The 22,732-nt window shown below is 36.7% G+C and overlaps 2 protein-coding genes across 4 annotated transcripts; one reads left to right on the plus strand and one right to left on the minus strand.

Annotated features, from left to right (window-relative positions):
- Positions 1–1,534: 1,534 nt before the first annotated feature.
- On the minus strand, positions 1,535–19,556 carry LOC118733620 (mucin-5AC-like). Of its 2 annotated transcripts, none has more exons than XM_036463089.1 (6): positions 19,099–19,556; positions 8,739–10,834; positions 5,640–6,951; positions 5,116–5,579; positions 4,863–5,043; positions 1,535–4,792 (listed from the first exon to the last, which is right to left on the minus strand). In XM_036463089.1, exons 2-6 carry the CDS (start codon positions 10,791–10,793, stop codon positions 4,590–4,592), a joined length of 4,215 nt encoding a protein of 1,404 aa, XP_036318982.1. In that variant the 5' UTR covers positions 10,794–10,834; positions 19,099–19,556; the 3' UTR covers positions 1,535–4,589. The 2 variants fall into 2 exon arrangements, with proteins under 2 accessions (XP_036318982.1, XP_036318981.1); XM_036463088.1 differs by having other exon boundaries at positions 4,857–5,043; positions 19,099–19,555.
- Positions 19,557–21,820: 2,264 nt separating this feature from the next.
- On the plus strand, positions 21,821–22,507 carry LOC118733621 (HIG1 domain family member 2A, mitochondrial). 2 transcript variants are annotated; one of them, XM_036463092.1, is made up of 3 exons: positions 21,821–22,073; positions 22,158–22,337; positions 22,374–22,507. In XM_036463092.1, the coding sequence occupies exons 1-2, from the start codon at positions 21,935–21,937 to the stop codon at positions 22,319–22,321; spliced, it is 303 nt and encodes a 100-aa protein (XP_036318985.1). In that variant the 5' UTR covers positions 21,821–21,934; the 3' UTR covers positions 22,322–22,337; positions 22,374–22,507. The 2 variants fall into 2 exon arrangements, with proteins under 2 accessions (XP_036318985.1, XP_036318983.1); XM_036463090.1 differs by having other exon boundaries at positions 21,824–22,073; positions 22,158–22,507.
- The last annotated feature ends 225 nt before the right edge of the window (positions 22,508–22,732 follow it).

The raw sequence follows: 22,732 nt of genomic DNA on the forward strand, positions 1-22,732 counted from the left end.
AAGATCGCCGAAACAACAGCCCTTGGTTGGGTAAAACCCGAGTCATTCCGGTACGTGAACCGGCTGTCGTGGGAATGCCCCGGAAAACCCTACAACCTTAACGGCGTCGTCCCTGTGGACCGACCCCATAGAGGCTGCACGCTTCTTGGGGCTGCCATTAGTGGAACTCGACGACAACGACTGAGTTATCAACCGATCTGGGCGGGGTTGTTGTAGCCCCTACAACAAGAACACAAAGAGTTTTTGGGGAGTGTTGCTGGAGTGACAGTCCTTGGCCAGATATAAATCTAGGTCGTTCCTGTTACGTAGACCCGACTGTCGTGGGAACGTATGTATAAGTTCCTTATTGGCTATCAGTCGCCAGTGGCAGGCAAAGTCACGGGAAAGGTTAAGTTAATCTTGCCGGTGTTGAACGACCCATATAACGGAAGATCCTTAGATGGCGCCTTTTTTGTTGTTTATTGGCACCGCAATATTTGGAAACGCGAGCACGAGTTTTGTTTTTAATAAAGTGAAAAAGGTGAACGATTTAATTTTATTAAAGTGAATTATTTCAATTAAATAATGAACGTCATTGAAGAACAATTTTCTTTAAAAAAAAGTGTTAAATACACCAGTTCACACTGAACTCACAAAAACGAATGCAGAAGCTGGCTTCGCTTTGCTGTTTTCACTCTGAGACCTTATAGCATTGCTTTTCGCGTGAAATATTATCGTTTTAAGCTTTAAATCGCGAAAGGCGCGGGAAAAATGTAGTATTTTTTTAATCTCTCGCCAGTTCCACACAATTAATTCGCTATGTTGAAAAGAACATACATTTGTTGATACTTTTTATTGAATTTCAAAATGAATTTTATTCCTTTTTGTTTTAGTTACTTATATCATAAACTTAAATGGTAAATTAAATTGTATGCATATATCTTTTTTCAATATTTTTTAATGGTATTTAAAGATTTCTGTAGCATTTTTCCCGTATGTACTTGAATTTATATTCATTAATTAATTTTTGTCTGAATATGCTCGAATATCCTTAAAAGGAAACAAGACACTAAAACCAAGGAGAATAAGATGTATTTTATGTTTAGTGTGGGTAACGCTGCTTTCCCGTATGAATTATGTTTTTACTTATTTAATCATTTAAATTTCATTTATTTTATTGTATTATTTTTATCTTCCATAATTTTAATAATGGTTTTTGCTCTATATAAAATGTTTCCTTTAATAATTTTGCACGCACTTTTACTTTTGCCCTTGGGTTTGTTACGGCTGTTCTCTGCTTGTGCAGAGGCTGTTAGAGTCGTCATGGTGCCAAATTGCAAGGCTTATTAATACACGTCTGCACACGTCACCTGTGTTGCGCGACAGTTACGCACACGCGTATATTTATTTATAAATGATGGTGGAGCTATTTTAACATCGAACTGCCTTGCAACCACCAACTGACATTGTGTACCTTATAACTGCTATCCACGATGTTGCTATTATTTTTGCATTTTTTATATCTGTGTATTTTTCTTGCAGTTGGTTTTATGCCTGCGCTATTTTGTGTTACCTAAAATCCTCTATAAACATATTGCAGCGTTTTTTTACGCTTGTAGTTTCTAAAGCAGCCAGCAATATCCTTAGAGAATTATTCTTATTAAAATGAAGAAAAACATACATAGCTGACGCGGCACGTGAAATTAGGGTTTTCTTTCCTCAGTAAATTCATGGAGTTTTAGACACCAACATACATTTATTTATTTTTTATTATTTATAATTGCCGTTTTTTACTCTATTTGATCCAGGCTATGTTTGTATGCCTCGCTCTACATTTTTATGTGGTATGTATATATTTTTTTATTAATGTATGCATGTATATATATTTTGGTTTAATAACGCGACCATTGTTGGTTATAATTTATGTGTGTGTTTTTATTAATCTGTACGTATGCATTTATTTGCTTTGTTTATTACGTCGCGCAAAATGGTTGTGTGTTAAATTTTATTTAATTTACTTTTAATATGTATGCATATTTGTGTATACGTTTGAAATTTTATATTCTAAAACCTAGTTTAATGAAAATTGCATTGGCGTGTTGTTACTGCTGATAATTAAAAGGAAAGATTTTGTGTTCTTACTTAATTGCTCTTATTTGTAATTGCTATGTTAATGTTTATTTTTATTTTATTTTTATTTTTTTTTTTTGATATTTTCCTATTTATACTTTCTGCCTATTTTCATATATAAATTTCTTACAAAAGAAATGCAATTTTCAACACGTCAAACTTCTGTTTTTGTTGAACAAAAAAATAAAAATTTATCTGCATTCAAATTCAGTTTTAATATTTTATTCTTGTCATGGTTAGCCATTTTTACCACACAATTTCAAAGTGCATAAGAATATACCTATGCCTACGTGTGTATATTTCGAAACATTATAATATACATTATTGATTTGATAATATTTGAATGGCTAGTTTAGTATAATTTATGCTTTAGTTTCTTACTTGAACTGCTTCGCTTACAGTTTACTAAATAACTATGCACTTCCACTACACAACACTTTGCCTTTCGTGACTCATTTGCTGAGCCCTTACTTTTTCCATTTACTCCAAAACCAATTTAACATCATATCATATACATACGTGCGATGTACTTTAATATAGCTTTTTATTTCTTAATTTTCTTAATGGGAATTACATAGTACATTTATTATGCACACAAATGTATATTGATTCCTTCCCTGCATTAGTTTAATGTTTTATTTTGATATTTTACCGCCGCATAGATATTGCCTTAATGCATTCTCATTTCCCTTTGAATAGCTAACACATTTATGCATTTTCGTGTTTCATAATATTTGATATAAGATGTAGAGTAGTTTATATATTGTTGCTTCATATGCTACTACGACTACTTTTTACTTCTAAATAAGTTGTTTAGTTATAAAATTAAAATACATATGTACTCTCTGCGAAAATCGTACTTGTTTATGTGGTGTAGCTCAGAATAACTTCGGGAGCTTGTAGCTACAACTTTCAAGCCGTAATCGCCTTTTTTTTAGATAAATGTTCAATGCAAGTTGTTACACTCCCATGTTGTTTTGCCGGAATATTCTGGTAAAAGACACTTACTTCAGCTACAACTCCCAAAAATTCTCGGGGAATGTTTTATGCTATTACAACGAAAAGTGTCGTTTTTAGTTGTCCCCTTTAGCATTCGAAGAGTTTCACGGATTGTATTTTGCTACTGAAACAAAACTTTCATACATATGTAAATATGTATAAGCAATAATTTTCATATACCAATAATTATCATAGCTTTTTTAGTTACAAATACAAAAATAAAGACTAAACAATAGAATTACAACTATGAATAAACCATTAAGCACTAATTGCAAACAAAAGGAAAATCAAACAAAATAGTTAATATAAAGTATAAGAGTACACAAAAAAATTCAAGCCAAGCAGATCCATGAATTATGTAAAATAAAAAAATATACACTTTCATTTCACACCCTTATTTGCGGTCAGTGTAGAAAGTTTCGAAATATTATATACCAACATTTTTTTTTCTTAAGCCATCTTTATTGGCAAGTTGGTAATGAACTGAAATGTTTGTGTGTTTGAAAATCGGCGCTATGGCTGAAACCACCGTGGCCCGATTTCTTGAGGAATGTTCGATTAAAAGTGGTCTTACACGATATGTATTTGCATGTTTAAATGTCATATTTTACATATAGAAATGCAGACATACGACCGCCTAAAAACATCTAAGATTTGTTTCTGTACAAGGCGGATGCACGTACATACGAAACACAAATGTTTCTAATTATATCTGACATCTGTTCTTGGTTTATTTTGTTTTCCAATAACGTCAATTTTAATTATGTAGTTAAATAAATACTGTGAATTTGGGGAACAGATGCAATTACATATATATCAAAGTCACATTTACAGATGCAAACACATATTGTGTGAGACCACTTTAAGCAACTATTGAATCCTAAAAAAACGTTTAGAGGCACAAAATAAGTGCTGATATAAGCTGATACAAACGTTGTTAGATTTTCGAGCCACACAACGGTTATAATTGTAACACGAAGAAGCCCCAAATGCCACGTAGAATTTTCGTAGATTTCACGAAAAATTGGACTACGATGGTTTCAGCAATAGCCTCGAATATCCATCCTCTTACTAATTTGCCGAATAAGAACTTACTAGAAGAAAATATTTATATAAAAAAAAAAAATATTGGCAATGCAAATCTACATATTTAACTTTACCTCCTTTTTTTACATTCTTGCACATGCATGATTTCTTTGAATATGGGTCAAACTGTTTACATACATTCTACAACTAATGTACATTTTGTTCGAACGGTTTCTGGTTAAAAATATTGCTAGCGTGATCTTTGTTGTCAAAGTATTTTATAATCCAACATTTTCTAATGTTGTTCCTCTGTCCAAGTGCCACTATGCGTATCATTAATATTTTCATGTGTGTTTTGTGAGCTTTTCTAATGTTTAGATTATTGGGGAATGAGGAAACTGCATGTCGCTACTACTCATAAATTACATCATCTCTCATCTAGCTTCTTATAGTTCCTATTTTCGACTTCTGGTCGGTCGATTGTTAGAGCTACTACCATTTCCGCTACTACTTTCGGAGATCGCGGCTGTGCTCTCTGCTGCGTTGCTAGCGTTTGTCGTGCTGCTGACCACGTCGGTTTTCTCTCCTGCTGTTGCTGCGCTGGTCTTCTTCACAATCGATGTGCTGTTGTTCGCCTCGATTGCACCATCTGCAGATACTGTATATACATATAAATTTAATAGTTTCAACTTAATAACAAAATTTCGAATGCCCACTCGTACTTTTACTTTTTGTGTTTGCTAATTTAGAGGCATTTGGTGTCGCTGTTGAAGCCCCAGCGGCTGAAGTTGCGATGCCGCCAGTCTTCTTTGCTGGGGTTGGTGCATTTTCCGCAGTCGGCGTTGTGTCGTCTCCGGCTGCCTTACGCTTATTCGCGCGTTCACCACGACTGCTCGCCGTTGAAGTCGACTGTAGGAGAATATTTACATACATGATATTAAAAATTTTTCAAACGAGTCATTTTCGTTTAAGTAAACAAACTTTTTCAGGCATGCTTTTGGTTCGTGCTGTTGTCGAGCTAATTGGCGAAGCCGCTCTAGCCCTTGCCAGTGGTGAACGTTGTGCGCGTGGTGACGCCTTCGAAGCACCACCTGTGTTCTTTTGATTTGGTTTATATTCGGCATCGGAATCATCGGTGCTCTCGTTCTCTTCATCAGTGGTTGTAGTCTTCCTTGATTTCGATTTACGCTTGCCGGCTAATTTTCTTTTCTTAGCTGAAGATTTGACACCATGGTCACCAGCTGATGCGCCAGCAATGCTTGCCCGACTGCGTTTGCGTGCTTTCGATGCAGACGCAGCTAATGAGGCGCTTGTACTGGACCTAGCAGTAGTTGGTGTACCAAAGCTGTTACCGCTACGACGTGATTTACGTGTGGTTGTAGGTGTTGTACCTGTCGCCGATTTCTTTTCAATCTGAGATTCATCTTTGTACAATGATATATCCACTGAAAAATAAAAACAAGCTGTTTCATTTAATGAACATAGTTTATACACTATCTACTTACGGCCGTCGGGATTTTCCTCTGTAAGCTCAGGTCTTGGCACAAGACCCTTTTCTACGTCAATAGCCTTCTTGAGTATGCTTTCTATGCGCGCTTGTTCCTTCTTCGGCAAGCTGAGATGACCCTTATCAACACGTTTAAGTTCGACCGTCGTCAATACGCACTCAATATCGGTGTGGTCATAAAAATCAGGTATATAAATGCCACTGTTATTTGGATCCTCGGATAGCCAACGGATGCTGATACGGGGCGAAGTGCGATAAACATTTTGCATCGTTTGACACAAGTAGAATGTGCCTTCAGCGTTGCGCACCGCCATATATTCATTTTTGTAGAATACAATTAATTTGTCTTCCGTAGACATGGGTTTTGGTGAGTTAGAGGCTTCGCTAGCCGACAGCTTTGTGATGTATGCCAGCTCAGGCAATGGACTTTGAAAGGGAATGGTCTTGAGGCGATGACGAGAACTTTTGCGGTCGCTAGCGCTAGTACTGGGCGCTTGCTCGAGCTTGGGCGTGGCCGGTGAGGCTGGCACATCGACTACAGTGCTACTATTGCTGCTGCTGCTACTTATACCACTCTTTGACTTTCTAGATCGACTGCTACTAGATACTTTTTCACTCTTTTCAATAGTTGCCTTCTCCGTGGATTTTGCTACCGTTTTTATTTGTCGTCCTGAGCGCTTAGCTGGGGTGGAGGTTGCCTCTGATATCGAATTTGTTGAGTCTGGAGCGGTTTCCGCGACTTTTGATTTTGTGCTCTTTGCAATGGTGTGGTTGTTGCTGTTGCTTGGAGTTGGCTGTTCGGCTGCAGATGAAGTTGCTGTAGGGACTGCCGCTGAAACCTTTTCCGACTTTGTAATCTTAGTTTTTTCTTCTTTGGGTTTATCAGCGGCGTCAGATTTACCAGATTGACGCTTATCTCCCTCCGCTGCTGGTACAGGATCGGCTTTTGATTTTATATCTGTTGCAGTAGAAGCTAAATTTTTCGAGACATTTACAGCGCATGAAGCTTCATTCTTCTCTACGTGTGAAGATTTGTTTTCTACAGTATCTGGGGAATTTTTCCCAGCCGTATCAGCCGATTTTGGCTTTGAGATATCTATTTTATCTGTAGCTCTATTCTTCTGTTCAGTGACATCTTTAATCTTGTCTTCATTCTTTTCTTCGAGATCTTTTTTAGCAGTAACGGCTTGTTTTTTGCTGCCAATCTCTAACTGCTTTGTTGTCACCTTCAAAACAGGTGGCTCTTCAGCTGGTGCAAGGTTTATTACCTTTGTCGTTGACACTGGTGTTGGTCCCGACTTATTCTCATTCTGAAAGAAAAAAACATCCATTGCCGATCAGTTCTTTGAATATAACACATAAAGAAGTCTGAGGTGTCGAATGAATTCATAAAATGTAAACACTGGTTTACAGCAAAAATATTCAATGGATGCCACTATGCAATTACTATGTAAATAGCCCGCTGATTCCGAAAATTAATTTTTTATTTTATGGATAAGTTTTCGAGATATTTTCAATTTACCGTTATTCCGCTTAAAACAAAAAATAGTTCCACTTAATCACGCAAATATATCTTACCAACCAATCTAACAATCGTATTACGAAATACGGCAAATGAAAGCCAACAAAATTCCCCATAAACCGGTATAGTAAGGCTGATAGTTTGTGAGAAATTGATAAATCACTCCAAATTTTTTGTTTTGTTTTTTTTTTTTATGAAAATATTGAAACAAGTTCAAACTTTAACAGGCTAACCTAATATTCGCGGCTTGCGTTTTGGTACGCATGCCGTCGAATTTGTTTTTTTGCGTCACCCGAAATTGACTTGCATGCGTTTGCATTTGATTTCATTGAGCGAAACGTCAAATCAAAATGTCACGCAGAACAAAAATTGGAAATTGAGTTAGCTTCATACGCACGCCGTTCAATTTCGGTTGATCTCATACAAGTTGCATGTGCATGAGAAATTTTTGACAATAAATTGGCGGCGTGCGTGAATATTAGGTTAGCCTGTAAGAGGGGAAAAATAAAAAAATTACCGTTTTTTTTGTAAATTTTTTTGATTGTATGAATGTTTGTTCCTTTACAAAAAAATTAAAATACTAACGATGAAATATCAACAGAAAAGCAAGTTTCTCAGGTGTGCATGGCGTATGAGTAACATTCTTTCGTGCTCATTTTTCATACCAAAAATCTTTGCGCGTTTTCATTTGACCTGTCATTACTTCGTTATTTATCCCTAGATTTTCTTCATTATTAACTTGATTTCTATATAACAGAACAGACTTTAACACAATTGCAAAAAATTTACACAGAATCTGTTATTTTAAAATTTGTCTCGTGTTAAAGTTTGACAATTTTTTATTTATTTGTCAGGAAATATCAGATGATGTATATACGGATTATTGAGAATTTTGTTAGCTTTCATTTTCCGTAATTGGTATTCAAATTGTTAAATTAGTTCGTAAGATATACGTGGTTAAGTGGAACCACTTTTTGTTTTAAGCTGAATAACGGTAAATTGAAAATATCTCAAAAACTTATCCCTAGAATCAAAAATTAATTCGATTTTCGGAATCAGCGGGCGATGCTACATGGGAAATGAATAGGGGCATTCGTAGAACAAAAAAAACACTGATTTGTGATCCAGTGTAATATATAGAATTTTTTCAAAACTTCAACTGAACATATTCTCTTTATCAAGCTCATTAATTTTATGATGAAATCTCCAAAAACGTAAATTTTGAGTTACATCTCTATATTATTAAACGTGCGACATGTACATATAGTGGCTATCGTTGTATTCAACTTAGTCCGATTTTCGTTAAATTTAGGAAAATGCGATCACTGCGTCCGAATAGCTACGAATTTATCCATACAAAGTTTATTCCTTGCTTTTCTAATTCAGTGGTAGCATTTCCGTGGCTTCCAGTAGTAATCGGATAGCTCCGTATATCTCGATTACGCTAGGCTGTTACAAATAAGCGTTGCGTTACCTCAACAAAGTAACGCCCATATGCACAAGGGCCCTTGGTTATAAACACTCGTTAATATTCAATGGTTTTCAAGTTATTTTGCACTTTTTCTTCTTAATTACCTTATTTTCCTCCACCACTTTGTTTTCAGGGTCGATTTTTGGGGCAGCAAATTCACTACGTTCATGTCCCTTAGAAGTTAGTGGCTTGCTTTGCTCTGGTTTTGCGTCGCCGCCAACATCAGAACCACTTGCAACATTCGTTGACACTTTTTCGCCGCCAGCAGGTGCATTTAATTTCTCGGCCGGACTTTCAGCATCAGAGGGCTTCAGGGCTTTAGCGTTTTCCCCTTTGCCTGCTGCCCCATCAGTTTTTGTGTCGACTGCAGATGGTTTCGCAGTGTTGTCTGCACTTTGTTCCTCTTTCGCTTTGGCAGGAGCATTGCCCACCGTTTCAGCGCTTTTAGCTTCTACTATTTCCGACGTTGCCGGCTTGGCGCTCTTCTCTGCGGCAGAAATTCGTGTAGCATTGACACCTGGGCCCACGGGTGAGGCTGCTGTTGAATTTGTAGCTTTCTGTGCTGCGGCAATTTGTTCTGTACCGACCGCTGTTACACTTTTGGGTGCAGCCACTGCCGCAGCAGGCGGCGTTGAAGTTGAAGAAGTCGTAGCTGCGCTACTGGCTGCTCCCAATTGCGAAGTGGGAGGTGGCGCAGGGGATGCTTGTTTTGTAAGCGGTACAGGATTTGCGCTCTGCTGTGGTGGCTTGGTTGCTCCAGATGCACCTGCAACGCTAATTGCCATTGCTGCTGCACCAGTTGGCACTGCGCCGGCCTTACCTATCGGTGTTATGTTGGTCGTAGCTGTATTGGCGCTTGATACGATAGCTTGCGGCTTCTGGAAGTGTGTGGGGAATGGTGGTGGTATGGCGCTTACCACAGGTGAAGTTTTACCAGCACCAAATTTGCTTTGTTGGTGTGCGGCAGTTGGTGAAGCAGTTGAAGTGCCAGCTTTGGCGGGCAGCAACGAAATGGAGGGGGTGGGTACCGGCTTGGCACCCCCTGTAGAGGCAGCATTGCTGCCGCCACCGCCGCCGGCAGCGCTGGACAGAGCAGCCGATGTTGCCGTGGTAACTGGAGCGCTGCTAGCAGAGTTTTTGATGGACTGTTGTGCTGCACCACCAATAATACTCACTGGAGCGGCGTTAACTGGCAACGGTGTTATTTGAGTGCTTGGCGGCAAATTAGGTGCTTTTAGCTGATTACCGACTGCAGTCGATGGTGGTGTTTGCGTTGGAGGCTGCGTGGAAGCAGCGCTCACCCCTTTATTGCCTGCAGCTGTTGGTGGTGGTGCAGCGGTCGGCTGAGTTGGAGCTGCCGTTGGGAAGTAACGCAAACTCTGCTGAAATTGCTGGAGCGCTTTTTGTTGTTGTTGCTGAAATTGTCCATGCAGTTGCTGTTGTTGGTGTGCAGTCAACAATGGCTGTGGCTGCTGTTGTTGTTGTTGTTGCGCCGATGGCGGCGGTTGCTGATGAGTTGGATGATGTTGCGCTGGTGGCGGCTGAGATGGATGCTGTTGCTGTTGTTGGTGCTGCTGGTGCTGTTGTTGGTGTTGATGTTGTTGTTGTTGCTGATGTTGTTGCATTTGATATTGCAAGGTTTGCAGCTGTTGAATGATATTGGGCGGTAATGCCTGCAATTGCTGTTGGAATTGATTCAATGCTGCATTTGGAGCAGCGGCACTGCCATTTGGCTGTTGCTGTTGATGCTGAAACGTTTTATTCAGCAGCTCGGCGGCGGCCGGGGTGCGGGTCAACGCCAATGGCTCTCCACCCCCGCTACCACCACCACCTCCAATACCAACACTACCACCGCCGCGATCCTTCTGTTGTTGCTGCTGCTGTTGTTGGTGTTGCTGTTGTTGCTGGTGCTGCATTTGAAAATGCAGTAATTGTTGTTGCTTCAACATATTTTGGAAACGCTGCTGCTGCAAGAATACGTTGAGCTCAGCCTGTGATGATTGCGGCAATGTATTTTGACCATGAACCAAACTCTGCATTTGTTGTTGTATGCCAGCTAAAGTTTTTGCAACCTGCTGCGAGTTGTTTGGCCCATTGGGTGGTATACCACCACCCATGCCGCTCCCGCCGGCACCTGGTGGCTTCTGATTATAGCTCATGTTGTCATAAACACTTGAAATACCCGCTTATTCAAAGATATCTGAAATGTTAAAAGAAAAAATCTGTGAGGTAAAATATGTAAAAACTCTGCGTAAAATATGTATTTCAAGTTCAATTTACTTGGTCCAATCCCGTATTCCTCGGACCAAAATTAGTAAATCTGTTATTACAGTTAAAACTGTGAATATGGCAACTCTGATGCAGAGATAATCTTTTTAAAATCACCGCATTTATCATCCAGCTAAAATTATTTTAAGCTAGCAAATACCCAGCGTGCTTCACTGCGCCTTAAAAGTATTTTAGTGCTGTTTCACTTATTTTATGCATTTAATTGGATAAAATTATACAAACAGTTGGCCGTCCTCGTCAAAAATATATGTGGCAACCTTCAACAAAAATATTTCGGCTGTAAGCCTTCTTAAACCTTTTCCTTTTTACTGCCATATTGCAATATTTACTTTTTCTTATAAATTTACTTAAACTGCGATTTTCAAACAGGTGGCAACTCTTTAATTTTTTGATTTCTATATTTTAAGTTAGACCACTAGCAATGCATCGATGAAAACTGCATTCAATTACATGCATTAGTTTTCGAGTGGTGCGCGTAAAAACGCACAGACAGACAGACAAAAATTCTAAAACTTGGCGTCCGTTGCTCTAATAAAGACCCCCCATGTTCATTTTTCTTTAAAATGTACCTATAATGTAAAGACATCGGCATGTTACAATTTTATTATATGTTATTGTTTTATTTCGGTTGACCTATAAGTAAATGCTTGGTATTTTTCTTGGCTCTCCAATAGATTTTAAAACAGCTTGCAATTTCTTAACTCCTGCCATTGGTCGACGCTGTTTGCATTTAATGCTTGAAAGACGGATGTACATACATACATACATATTTGACCAGCATGGGAGTATGTCCTAGCAGTTAAAAAAAAACTACCTGCTGCCGATTAACATTTTCGTGTTTATGTTGTTTCGACTTTTGACTTTCCTTAATGAGATTTTGGCGCGCTTCAATATTGATGACGTTCTTTTCTCTGACAGATGTTGTTCTGTTAATCACAATTGAATGTGAGAGAACAAGCACAAATTTGTTGGGTATTTTACTTACGAGATAATCTATTGCATTTAGACGCGTAAAGGTCTATGCAGACAAGATTTACGTGGATGGAAACGTATGCATGTAGTGTTGGGTATGCGTTTGTAAAGACTGTCTCAATTTCTGCTTTGACTTTGCATTGCTTTATTTTGTTTCACGTTCAGCGAACTTCTGTTTCGTACTCGATTACCGCCTTTCTCGCATAACAATAAAATGTCTAATAACCGGTAGATATGTACATACATACAGTGACTGAAACAAATGACCACGTGTTGATTTTTTTTAAGATTCTAAATGTTTATCGAACTAATATTTTTTGTTATTTTTGTATAAAAATATCGTCCAACCTTTAAACAAAACCATGTAAATCACAGTTTCAAACTATGTACTGTAACTCCCAAAATGGAGCATACGGCTTTTTTGTTAATATTCTCAATGTTTTACATTCTAACTTTTTTTTTTATTAATTTTGTATTAAAATATAGCTTATATTTAAGCAAACTCTATTTAAATCCAAGAATGATACTGTGTACAAAAATTAAGAAAAATCTGCAAAGTTTCAGCAAAGTGGCGAACTTTTTAATACGAATTTCTAAAAAGAATTCAGGTATGCAGTTTTATAGCCCATTAAATTTTAGTATAATAATTGTGCAAATTTTAAATGTCTAAAAATTCGCCTTGATTTTTTTTGTTGGCTGTCCTACGCATTTTTTTTTTCATATAAAAAAAAAAAAACTGAAAATTCCGAAATCTCAAAAACATAAATGCAAGTTTTTGTAAATTGCACTTTAGAGTGGTCCAAAAATGCACGTGAAAAAGTATAGTCGACATTTTTATGCTCTCACACCCTAGGATTGTTCTATACCGAAAAAAATATACCCCGCTCAAAGCGCTTAAATTTTTCAATGTATTTTATATGGGAAAAAAACTTTTCGTAGAAAAGGTATATAATTCTTGAAAATCAATATTTTTCTACCGGACAATTCTGTTTCTCTTCATTTGACTCCCAGTAATAATTCCCAATTATTTATTTACCCATTTTTTCGTAGTTACTATATTTTATAGGTACGCCAAAACACCCAGAAAATGCATCGAGGGGTAAATAAAAAATCTTAAGTATTAAAAAATGTTTAAATAAACAATTGTGTATTGTTATTGTACGTCTTATTGATTTTCAAGAATTCTATACCATTTCTACGAAAAGTTGTTTTTCCTCCATATAAAATACATGGTAAACTTGAGCGCGTTGAGTGAACTCTAATATTTTATGATTTAAAAATAAAAAATAGGGGTATATTTTTTCGATATAAAACAATCCTACGGGGTGAGTACATTAAAATTCCGACTTTACTTATTTTGGACCACCTTATTGCACGTGTTATATAAAAAACCGCAAATGTAGTCTCAAAAAAAAAAAATCTCAAAAATCAACGCGACTTTTAGCCGGTTGAAACTTGCAGTTCATTAGGCTAAAATTGGGAGTTCTGTGAAACTACATACCCAAAATGTTCTAAAGATTCAGATTAAAAAGTTTAAATTTTTACAAAAATTTGTTGAATAGTCCTAAATATTGTATAAAGTTTTAATCTGTGGTTTATATGTTTTTGGTTAAAGCTTGATGGGTATTTTTATAGAAAAATAACAATACATTACGAATATTTAATAAAAAAAACGACACGTGGTCATTTGTTTGAGTCACTGTACATGTATCCGAGAGGAGCTTTGAGTGTAAATGTCAAAATTACTCTCTTGAAAGAGAAGAGCGAGAGCGAAACAGTAAGTCACCTGGAACGCGAAAAATCACTTTTCCTGTAACTACTTTAATTTGTTTTAACAAATGTAAGGTTCTTTGCAAGGCGTATTCAATGGGCCTCCGCACACCGGACTGCTCAGTCAGCCTAAAATCGGTTTTGTGTTGATGAGAGGGGGAAGGGAGTTCGAGTTTACCTCGCTCATTTCAGTCCGCGAAAATCGCGGATTGACGGTGGACTGACACGCACACATAGGCAACATGTTTTCTATTTCGTTTTGTTTGCATGTGCCACAGCACTTAACACAATCATGCGTAGTTCTCATGTATACAAAACTGAAACCTGTTTTCGGCCGACTACCCAGTCCAGTGTGCGTTCGAGTGGTGGACTGCTCAGTTGACGTTGAAATCTCCTGCGAGAATTGCAGGTCGATCATAACAGTCTACTTATCTTCATCTTCACCTTCATCTTTATCTTTATTTTTTCTTTCTCTTTATCTCTATCTTTATCTACATCTTTATCTTTACCGTTATCTTTATATCTATATATCTTTGTCTTTATATCTTTATCTTTATATTTATCTTTATCCTTATATTTATTTATTTTAATAAATAATTTGAATTTGATTTTCGTATATATGGCAACTCTTTAAAGAACGAAAACCATATTGCACGTCTACAGGTTAACCCCTTTCATTTGATACCTCATGTTTCAAAATCGAACGAACGATACAGATTTTATGACTTGGTGTTAAATATTTAACGCAACCCTCTGCGGCAGAGAAATTTTGAATTCGATTTTCTAACATGTGACAATTTATTTCATGGAATTAAAGGTATGTTGTACACCTCACACCTCACTTTTCAAAATCGAACCAACGATATGGATTTTATGACTTGGTGTTAAATATTTAATGCATCCATCTCCGAACTCGACTAAGAAGTTTCACTTTAAAAAACCTGCAAATCGTGAATATCGTGAGCCATCTTGAAATGCCGCCTATTACCGGAGCAACTGATTTCAACGCGGATTGTGTTGATTGTGAAAATGACGTGTTTGTTGCACATTTTTTTGTGTGATTGTCATAGTGCGTATAATTTCTTAATGTAGTTTTTTGTTTTTGTGCCGCTATTACCTTGTATGAATTCGCCTCCTTGGGTATCTTCTTCCGAGAGAGTTTTACTTCATATCCAAATTCGTGTTCCCTTATTTTCATTTTGACGCATTTAAATCTTGATTCTTTTAGTTGTAGTTGGCTTTGCTTTTTGTTTTCGCTCAACTTAAGGTGGCCTCAAACAGATGCGAAACTACCGTATCGTTGCAGTACAAAAATTTACGATATGCGATCAATACAAACCACTACGGTATATGGGAGTGTTCAGACAGATGCGATATACCGGCGCGATACGATGCGTTAAAAATTGTATTGCAGTAGGCACAATTGATCGCACAATATGATGACTTGTTCCTTGTAGAGTTCTTAAATGGAATTAATAATTAAGCTCGTCAATTGTTATCACATATTATATGATTTCAAGTATTCGGTTTATAAAGATTGCCATAAGAAAGATGAAGCCCCGCAGGGTATTGTATCGCGCCTGCTTGAGGGCCTTTGCTTTTTATTATGATCGCATCAAATACGCTATCGTATCACATCGGTAGTATCGCATCTGTTTGAGGCCACCTATAGTTTTATAATTTTCCAAAAGAAAAAACCAACGATTGAAACGATTGAAGTTAGGGATAATGATTTTGATTTTATTAACTAAACAAATGTTTATTTCGGAAGGCTTATTTAAATACATACGTATAAGTACATACATACACACATACATAATATGCATATATGCACAGTGTGGGCAACAATGATGTTTTGTAAATAAGGCAGATCGAAAATTGGCCAATTTTTTTATAAATTTTTTTAATTAATGGCCTGACCACGATATTTCCAGATCATTCACGATAAAAATACATACACTTCACAAAATATATAGTTAAAAAAAAAAACAACATCAACACGTTGAAATATCCTGTCAAAAGGTTAGACGGGATGTTCAAAGAGACTAAGCTTATTAAAATAAACGTAAAACTTACTACTTACTTTATTAAGAATTAGACATGGATTAGAAAAGGATTAGAGACATAAGCCACTTAACATTAGGGATTTGATTTTTGGAATTTTGAATTGTGTCGTTATTGCATAGGAAACCCCCACCCCCCCCACAGCAATTGGTCCTTATTATCTAAGGAATAAAGCTTAGTATACAGAAAAACTAAACTCAAAAAGGAAACCAGCGATTCACAGCAAAATTTCAACATATAAAGTTGCAGTACTTTAATATGTATGTACATACATATCGCCAAATAGATATAAGCGAAATTTTTTTCAAAATTTTCTTTTTGATGCCAAAGTGTTCCTTGAGCATCAAAATATCGCTTACATCTTTTTGTCGGTTAGGGCTCGATATGTTACCGGATAACTTTGGACCACTTGAACCGAGATTTCCGTATTCCCGTGGTTTTCTTCTCATTTGCGTCAGAAGGATGACATTATACATACATATTTACATTTGAATATATGTACATACAAAAGTGTGTATATAAATCAAGTTCTGAACAGACATATTTCTGACACACATTTTATTTATATAAGCGAAGCTTGCACCAACCACGTTTTTTTGGTTGCAAGAATCGAATTTATTTTCTTTTTTCTTGTTTAAGCTTAAATAATTGGCTTAAAAACCAGTTTTACGCGAGCTTTTGGTTTTATTATTTATGGTGTTGATCCAGGTATACATATAAACGGTATTTAATTCTTCAAAATTGTTAAATTGTTGACGATCGAACGGTTTCAACTAAATTTGTCACGAGTGCAGCATAGAGCAACAGTAACGTTTCGAATTATTTCATACAAAGAAAGATAAGCGGCTTCGGTAAACTTCTCTATGGAATGTTATGCGAATCCATTGCACTAAATCTAGTTCTAATTAATATGCAAAACAATCGCGTTTCGTTAAAGTCATCGAGATATTACATTAATAATACAATTTAGCGTTTCTACTGTTATATTTTCTATCATACTCTCGAGTAGGAACTCACACAAAACATGTTTACATTATACCATAAGTAAAATGTTCCACATACCTTAATATTCTTCATAAAAGCAACCCTTTAATTGCACAATCCCCACTTCCAACAAAGTATACACAGGCGCTCGTTACAGCTACCCTGCTACCTCATTTTACATCACCTCCACCTTCGCTTTTCATAGGAAATAAGCACCGCGAGAGGATATTCGTGTCGATGAGCAGTAACAGATTTGTTGGTTAAAACTGAACAAAGCCACTCCAGTACCACCCACATTTGTATATCGCTTTCTGTTACGAGGGAGGACAACACTGCCAATAATGAAGACGTGAATGATTGTTTAAAAAAGCTATTATACACAACCACCCCGTCCTTCAAACAAAATATACAAAAAAAAAAACTATGCCGGTCGGTCTATGTAATCCGGATTCATGCATACAAATGTGCGGAGAAATCGGTTCTGACACACAAAGCGAAAATCAATTTTCACTTTCAGCGGCATGTATGTAAATATGTACAATGTACATATGTAAATAAATACATAAATATTTTATTGGCTGCCTCATATGAAGTTCAATGGTTTTATCAATCCATAAGAATGCAGTAATGCGGCCGATGTGGTGCAGTGGTTAGCAGTGCGCACTACTAACACCAAAAACATAAAATATAAGTTTTTTTTTATTTCTTTAACAGCGGTCGCCCCTCGGCAGGCAATGGCAAACCTCCGAGTGTATTTCTGCCATGAAAAACAGATTCTCATAAAAATAAAATCGCTGTTAGGAGTCGGTGTAAAACTGTAGGTCCTTCCGCTTTGTGTGACAACATTAAGGCGCACGCGACAAATCTGAGAAGAAGCGCGGCCAATCACTAACATGATGGGTGAGCGCCAATCTATAAGTATTCAGTAAAATAGCTGTATATCGCTGTTTAAAGTCGCCCTATCTTCGTACGCGGTTTTGCATTTTGTTAATACTCGGTTTTGTACTTTAAACGACGATATGATATACATAGTTACATGAAATTGCAAAAACCGCAAATAACTAACAAATTTTTGTTTACATACCTACATAAAACGATGTGGGGACTTATCCAATGAAATGCATCGTAATAAATCAAAAATTTAATTTTAAATTTTTTGTTAGTTACGGCCTTTTGCAGTTCAGGGACGATACGTACATTAACACATGCCCATCCAAAAATACAAACGAGTCTAGTACCACTAAGAAACCAGTTAAATTTGCAATTCATTCCTACAAAAACTAAATACCTGTCTTGTCATGCCTACATACACAGTTAAAACTTTATCCAAATATCGTTAAATACTATAACGACATGTGTGTAATTGGCATCAACAACTAATATATAAGATGTACTACATAATATATGTGCATGCATACATACACATACATATGTGTGTAGATGCAAATAAATTTTTATTTAAATCAGTGCGCTTGCGTCACAATCTTCACTGTGGAAGGAACCTATTTTAGATATGTTAGAATCCATACCATATTGATCCCAAAATCTCAACAATTTCGCACGAACTAAATCTGTTGCAAATGTTTGTCAAAACCATACACTTTTGCTCCATCTCCAAAGATTTAATGTATATTGTATATAGCTATGTTTAACTGTACTTTTGACTTTATCTTCATCTGTGTTTTATTCTCCAAATTGGAGTTAAGTATTTGTTTGTTACGCCCTCCACAACCGCATACACATGCGCTTTTTGCTGCCCATAACACACATTTACCCAAGAATTAAGAATACTTGATTCATTGCCAAAGCCGAAATTCAAAACTAAAACAACGAATTTCAATTCCGGTAACATCAATAAATCATTTGCTATTGCTGCTTTGTCTACTCAAACGATTTTCAGCGCGCGATATTCTTTGGCCGTTAATAGGAAAACAAAAAATATCAAACGATGTGGAGCACAGCCACCCAGGCACAATCGGTAATATAAGTGAGCAAAAATTCGAGAAAAGGAGAATAAGCGATAGTGGAACACCGAGCAGCAAAAGCATTGCGCGACGTTGGAGCAAAGCGAAGACATGGCACAGCCTGCGTGCTTTTGTTGGTAAAATCGCATGTTGGGTACGGGTATTGTGGTGGGGTAACAAACATGGCAGTCAAGTGGTGCGTGCTCCGCGCGAAGTATTGCGCGGTATCGACTACGGCTCTGCTGTCGGCTGCGCTGACTGCGCCGCTTTCGTACTCAATTGCTAGAGCCAAAGCTGCCGACACTGTCCGCGCGCTAACCTCTTTGTAAAAACGACACAAACACATATTCAGTTGTGCACTTCTCCCGCTTCTCTTTTTCTACGTATCCTGTCAAAGGTAATATTTTCCAACATCACTTACTTGAGAACGCTGTATCCAAAAAACACAATAGTGCTTCTTGCCGGATAAGTAAATAGTTTTTGAACTTTTACGATTCCTTAGTATTTTGCATTGGCAGCTATGCACATTTCTTTATACTTTTTTACCACTGTGTGAACTTTTTTCTTTGCTGTTCTTTGCTTCCTCCTTTTCGCTCTTTTTCTTCACCAACTGCTGCGGCAACGGCCGAAATTTTTCAATTTTTTCACATGCAATTTTCGAAGGAAAATAACTGCGAAAAACAGATAATTCTTATACGCACATAAAGCACATTGTTTCCACTTTATATTTATGTCCACGTTTTCTAATTTAATTTACTTTTAATGGGAAAATTTTATAATTTTCTGCGCACAAGACGAGAAATTGAAAAATTTTTTAGAGAAATTGCACGACAAACGAACGACACGAACGATAAACGAGGAAACCGACGAAAACTCTACACTTTGACTTCGACTCTCCACTCAACTATTGATGGCGTCCGCTCAGTGTTGCATTGTGCTCTGTTACCAGTGCAAACATTTACCTATTGTCGGCATTGTCACCCAGAGTACATAAAATATTTCATACATAATTAAAAATGTGATTTATTTTATTGATAACTAGCAAATACCCGGTGTTATTCACTGCGCCTTAACCTCACGTCTTCACCTTCTACTGATTATTTTAAAAAAAGCTGTGTTAAGACAGAAATGTCAGGAGACCCCAAATTTCCACTGTTAAACCATATCTGTCTTGCCGAATTTCTTACCATCGCTGTCAACATCAGTTGTCATTTTGTAGTTTGACAACTCAGTTTTAATTTTACCGCGCCATCCAAGGCGAATACATATAAGGTGGTATCGATTGAACAAATACAACAATTACTTGTATTTTGTTTTTGCTTTTAGCGGGCCATTGTCAAATTCAGCTATTCTTCTCCGAATGAAAAAGGGCGACAGAAAATGCAAACACTCTCACGTTTTCACTCACTCACTAACGAAATTCAAAATTTTGACAATCAAACGCTACTCACAGCTGATGAAAAAACACCACCTTATATAAATTCGCCTTGGCTTCATCTACATTGGATACAGATTGATCTGATTGGTTGATGCCTTTTCGTGGGGTTAAAATATAAAAAAAAATAATAAAATAAAATAGATTTGAAAGCTTTATGAAGGTGCGTATAGTTAGGGTGTTAGTCAATATATTTTCGAAGGTATTTAATCTACATACATATCGTGCAATTTCTTCAAATGTATATTATTATTATCACTTTAACTAAATACAAGTTTTCATATAGGTGGCAACCCGCTGGAAAATATTTTCAGCGGTAAACTTCATAAACTATTGCCAAGTGTCCGGGTGTTTACCCGCCGGGTTGGGGGAAAAAATCTGCGCGCTGCGGGTTTGCCATTAATTTCTTCGAGTTGCGGCTAAAAACTTTGAGATCCTCCGATATACTGGAAATATGTACGACTAACAATAACTTGTTTACTTTTTAATTTTCGTCTATGGTAAAAATAATATATTCTGTAAACACATACATTCGTTATTAGTATGCATTAGAATCGCCCGTCTAGTGCCATTTAAAATATTTTAACAACTTTGGCATTGTTTAATCTATTATCGATTTGCTACTTTCAAAGAAAAATATCTGATTTATAAACCCGCCTTAACGTCCATCAATTTAATCACTTGATATCACATTAGATACCCAGTGGGAACAACTTTTTTTAGCGTGTGCGGACTTCAGAGAATCGCTGAAGGTAATTGGTGAAATTCTGCTTATGCCAGTAAGCAACGAGTTTTTTAAGGTGTTTGGCAAACTGTTGAACCCATCCAAGAAAGAGAATGAGGGTAAAACTGATATTGTCCCAATTTTGTAAGCCTACTCACAGACAAAGTGACACATTAAACAAACCAGAGATGTTTTCTGTTTTGTGAGCAAAGAAACCTACCAAAATATTAAGCGTCCTACGCATATATGTAATACTTCTATATTGGCAGTAAGCTAACTTCTCAATGTGTAAGTATTCCGAAATCAAAGCGAGACAGTCTAGTACTGTTTTTATCAATGTATTGTGTACTTGAGTGCTGTTTTTGTTTATGTGTTGTGTACATGTTTATTTATAAACGTTTGTGTTCCTTTTCTTTCGTACGTGTTTATTGATATATCTGTACTGTAGTTTTTTCGGACGGTACTAGCTCTTACTGCCAATATAGGAGTATTACATATATGGTCCTACCATCTCACCAACGAGAAAAAACCTACCAGTTTTGGTACGAAAAGTTTAAAACGGCAATCCTGGCTTTTTGTTGCAGTCAGAATTGCCGTTTTGATACAATAGTACCATATTTGATACTTTTTTGTTCACAATTGCCCCATTTTGAGACTATTGGCTGACAGAAATGATTTTTTTAAAACTATGAATAATATTACTAGTTTAAAGGCAAAAAATATTTTCTTGTTCCTTGTTTTGTTGTTGGTTTTGATCGCCAATGTGTACCATACATCAGGCAGTGTTACCAACTCACCGGATTTCCCAAAATTAGGGGACAATTTTGTAAACAGAGGATTTTTTGGGGGAAAATTTTTTTAGGGTATTTTTTAGGGAGAAAAGATTTCTGCGTACTATTGATTAGTTGAATTTAATTTACTGGGTGGTGTAATTTTTTTTTTGTTGAAAAGAATTTTGGGGAAGCTTTCTAAGGAGTTGGTAACACTGACATCAGGTGCATTTCTATTTTGTTTTGCTCCCATATGTTTTGGTAAACTTTTTGTAGGAAGTGAGAGCTCTTAAAACAAAGGCTAAAATTTACATTTAATTGCTTGAAAATGGGAAAAGAGCAGATTGCACTACCGGACGAGGATTTGGACTGGATTCAAATGCGCCAAGATTTCGGCTCATTCCAGCCCGAAACAACTAAGGAAAAAATGCTGCGCAAAATAAAAGAAAATCCGGCCGTACCGATTGGTATGTAAGAATTGGAAGCACCGCCTTACCAATTATATAAGTTTATAATTTTTTACTTTAAACAATTCTTCACAATATTTTTAGGTTGTTTGGTAACTGCCGGCGCCTTATCTTACGGCCTATATAACTTTCGCACCGGCAATCGACGCATGTCTCAGATAATGATGCGTACCCGTATAGCTGCGCAAGGTTTCACAGTACTCGCTCTAGTTGCTGGCGTCGTCATGACGTACGATACCAAAAAATAAGCCATTTGGTCGGCGTGCTTAGGGCCAGGTACAACAAATATCCCATTAAACAGCTCTAAGCATATAATAGTTACGACTATGTACCTAGATCATAAAGATTTCTTATTGAAATGTTAAGTTGTATGTTGAGAATTAAATTAATTTACATTCATTCCTTTGTTTAAATAAATTATGCGCAAAAGAAAAGTACTCGAATTTATATATCATGCATAAGTGTGAAGTTGATATGTATGTATGTATGTACATATAGCAAAATAGTGGAAACTATTGAGAATCATAGCGATCTCAACAAAAATGGGTCATAGTTCTCGACTCGAGAAAATATTAATTCTCTAATCGAAATCTAATGTTGATCACTAATGGGATTCGAATGTGAATTTCAAACTGCTATTTTGCTTTATTAAATAAAAC

The sequence above is a fragment of the Rhagoletis pomonella genome, unplaced genomic scaffold (genome assembly GCF_013731165.1).
Source record: "Rhagoletis pomonella isolate Grant_MI unplaced genomic scaffold, Rhpom_1.0 Rhpom_scaffold_00002, whole genome shotgun sequence".
In the NCBI taxonomy this organism is placed as follows: Eukaryota; Metazoa; Arthropoda; class Insecta; order Diptera; family Tephritidae; genus Rhagoletis; species Rhagoletis pomonella.

Coding starts and splice junctions, on each gene's coding strand:
- LOC118733620 (XM_036463088.1), bottom strand. CDS start 10,793: ATGAGCTATAATCAGAAGCCACCAGGTGCCGGCGGGAGCGGCATGGGT. Junction 6,952..8,738: donor AAGTGGTGGAGGAAAATAAG/GTAATTAAGAAG, acceptor TTTTTCTTTCAG/AATGAGAATAAGTCGGGACC. Junction 5,580..5,639: donor AGAGGAAAATCCCGACGGCC/GTAAGTAGATAG, acceptor TTTATTTTTCAG/TGGATATATCATTGTACAAA.
- LOC118733621 (XM_036463092.1), top strand. CDS start 21,935: ATGGGAAAAGAGCAGATTGCACTACCGGACGAGGATTTGGACTGGATT. Junction 22,074..22,157: donor AAATCCGGCCGTACCGATTG/GTATGTAAGAAT, acceptor CAATATTTTTAG/GTTGTTTGGTAACTGCCGGC.